The 2,373-nt window shown below is 40.6% G+C and overlaps 1 protein-coding gene across 1 annotated transcript; it reads left to right on the forward strand.

Moving 5' to 3' along the window:
* Window positions 1-330: 330 nt before the first annotated feature.
* On the forward strand, window positions 331-2,122 carry LOC119654483 (retinol dehydrogenase 13-like). The gene is made up of 7 exons (XM_038059907.1): window positions 331-633; window positions 692-857; window positions 1,040-1,137; window positions 1,195-1,351; window positions 1,406-1,574; window positions 1,659-1,749; window positions 1,810-2,122. The coding sequence occupies exons 1-7, from the start codon at window positions 545-547 to the stop codon at window positions 2,024-2,026; spliced, it is 987 nt and encodes a 328-aa protein (XP_037915835.1). The 5' UTR covers window positions 331-544; the 3' UTR covers window positions 2,027-2,122.
* Window positions 2,123-2,373: the final 251 nt, after the last annotated feature.

Genomic DNA, 2,373 nt, shown 5'->3' on the forward strand with positions numbered 1-2,373 from the left:
GAATAGGCGATTTACGGGGATAGTACAACGGGCCTAACAAAGGCCTGAGTGCTCGGAGCTGCGGCTCCCCCCAGTAAACTAAACTAACTACGTGTGAAATAAAGTAAAGGTTATTAATCTATTACCCAAGTGTAATCAATTTTGTGAGGATAAAATCATCATTGGTAGGTTTGATCTCCCGCATATGCTGTCGTTTTGTCGAACCCTAAAATCGTGAAAGTTCGATTTTAGGTATTTCCCCTTTTGTTTGCGGGAGTGTTTGGAAACAATTTTCTAATTGAAATATTTTCAGCAGAGTTAAAAACAGTTCAAAATCAAGAAGATGATACCAAAACAAAGTGCGGAACGTCATTTTCAGCTGATTGCCGTGCGTGGCTGATAAGCTTTTCGCCTATTTTCTGAATTTCGTCAGGAAATAAAGTATTGCCAAGTTCTGGTAATGTAAGAAGTTTTTGCTCAACTCGTGAATTCGAACCAAATTAGGGAATTTCCATAATTCTTAAACTTCAAAGTGAACAAGTCAACGAAGTCCTAACCTGCCACCATGTCCGGCACATTTGCATTTCTAAAGAGTAAGCCCATCATTTTTATGAGCTCAGTTGGCGTGGCTCTGAGCATAGGAACACTTTTAAAGTGAGTAGACATGTTGAGTGATCGTTCGGTTGTAATAAAAGGATTTCAAATTCTCCAGGGACAACATGCAGGGCGGCCAGTTCCGCAAGGCAGTCAGCGCCAATGGCAAAGTTGTCATAGTTACCGGTTCGAATACGGGAATTGGGAAGGAGACGGTTCGGGAATTGGCTAAGCGGGGAGCGCACGTTTATATGGCTTGCCGGAATTTGTCTAAATGCGAAGAGGTAAAAATTAAGGAAAATACACGCTTTAATTAAGGACTTTAAGGGAAATTTGTTTCGATTTTTTCAATGTCAATTCATTATGAAAAAGTGAAAGGCGGAGTTGCTAATTTGCTCCCAAAAATTCGAATTCGTAGCACTTCCTTTACAGTAAATAATGTGGTCATTTCCATATTTACACTTAGGCAAGGGAGGAGATCGTGGTGGAAACCAAGAACGGACACATTTACTGCCGTGAATGTGATTTATCCTCGTTTGAATCGATCAGAAAATTTGTTGACGAGTAAGTTGAATACAAATGGTTCCTCTCCAACTTCCGCAACTAAAAACATTTCGTTAGGTTCAAGAAAGAGGAGAAACGGCTGGACATCCTCATTAACAACGCGGGCGTTATGAGGTGCCCTCGAGCAGTCACTAAGGAGGGAATTGAAATGCAATTAGGCGTCAATCACATGGGACACTTTTTGCTGACGAATTTACTGCTTGATTTGCTTAAGGTAATTCTGGAAGGCAATTGATGAATAATTTTAAGCAAAAGAGTTTCATTTCAGAAATCCGCCCCAAGCCGAATTGTGGTAGTGTCCAGTTTGGCTCATACCCGCGGAGAAATCAACGTCACCGACCTAAATAGCGAAAAATCCTACGACGAAGGCAAGGCATATAATCAAAGTAAATTGGCGAACGTTTTGTTTACTCGGGAGCTTGCCAAGAGACTTGAAGGTATATTTTCGGATGAATCTCGCATTCAAATTATGTGACCCATAGCCTTGAATGAAAGTAAAAAAACCCCTTTTCCACTTGTAGGCACAGGAGTAACAGTGAACGCTCTTCATCCTGGCGTTGTCGACACGGAAATCATGCGTCATATGGGAATATTCAACAATTTCTTCTCAAAGTTCGTTACTTTCCCCTAAATCTATTTGACTCCGATTGATCCCATTCTTTATGCTTCTAGGATTATTGTTCGGCCGCTCATTTGGCCATTCCTCAAGGACGCCAAGTCAGGGGCACAAACAACACTTTATGCAGCATTAGATCCTGAACTGGACAAAGTTTCCGGCCAATATTTTAGCGATTGCGAGCCGAAGGAAGTGGCGGATGCCGGCAAAAATGATGACATGGCCAAGTGGCTTTGGGCTGTAAGCGAGAAGTGGACGAAGGCATCGACATAGAAGACTTTATTTAGGGAAAAGGTTAATTGTTGTACATTATCGTAGTTTGTTAAGCTGACTTATTTTCGAAACGGAAAATATAGTTTTGTTATGTGATCCATTTGTTTAAGTTAAAAATGACGCCGACTTTTAACCACTGAATCATGCTTAGTCCGAAGTTTTTATAAGTTAGAAGTGATGAAGTCATCAAGGGCCAGATGTAGGATCATGAAAACTTAAACTAAAGAAAAGTTTCCAAAAAGGAAATTTAATTATTGGTTTTATTAGAAGTAAGTCACCAATTGACAGATTGTAGAAGAAGAAAGTTTGTGATTTCTTCAGTAGTGACCCCGACGCCCCACAAGAGT

Source organism: Hermetia illucens, chromosome 1 (assembly GCF_905115235.1).
Source record: "Hermetia illucens chromosome 1, iHerIll2.2.curated.20191125, whole genome shotgun sequence".
Lineage (NCBI taxonomy): Eukaryota > Metazoa > Arthropoda > Insecta > Diptera > Stratiomyidae > Hermetia > Hermetia illucens.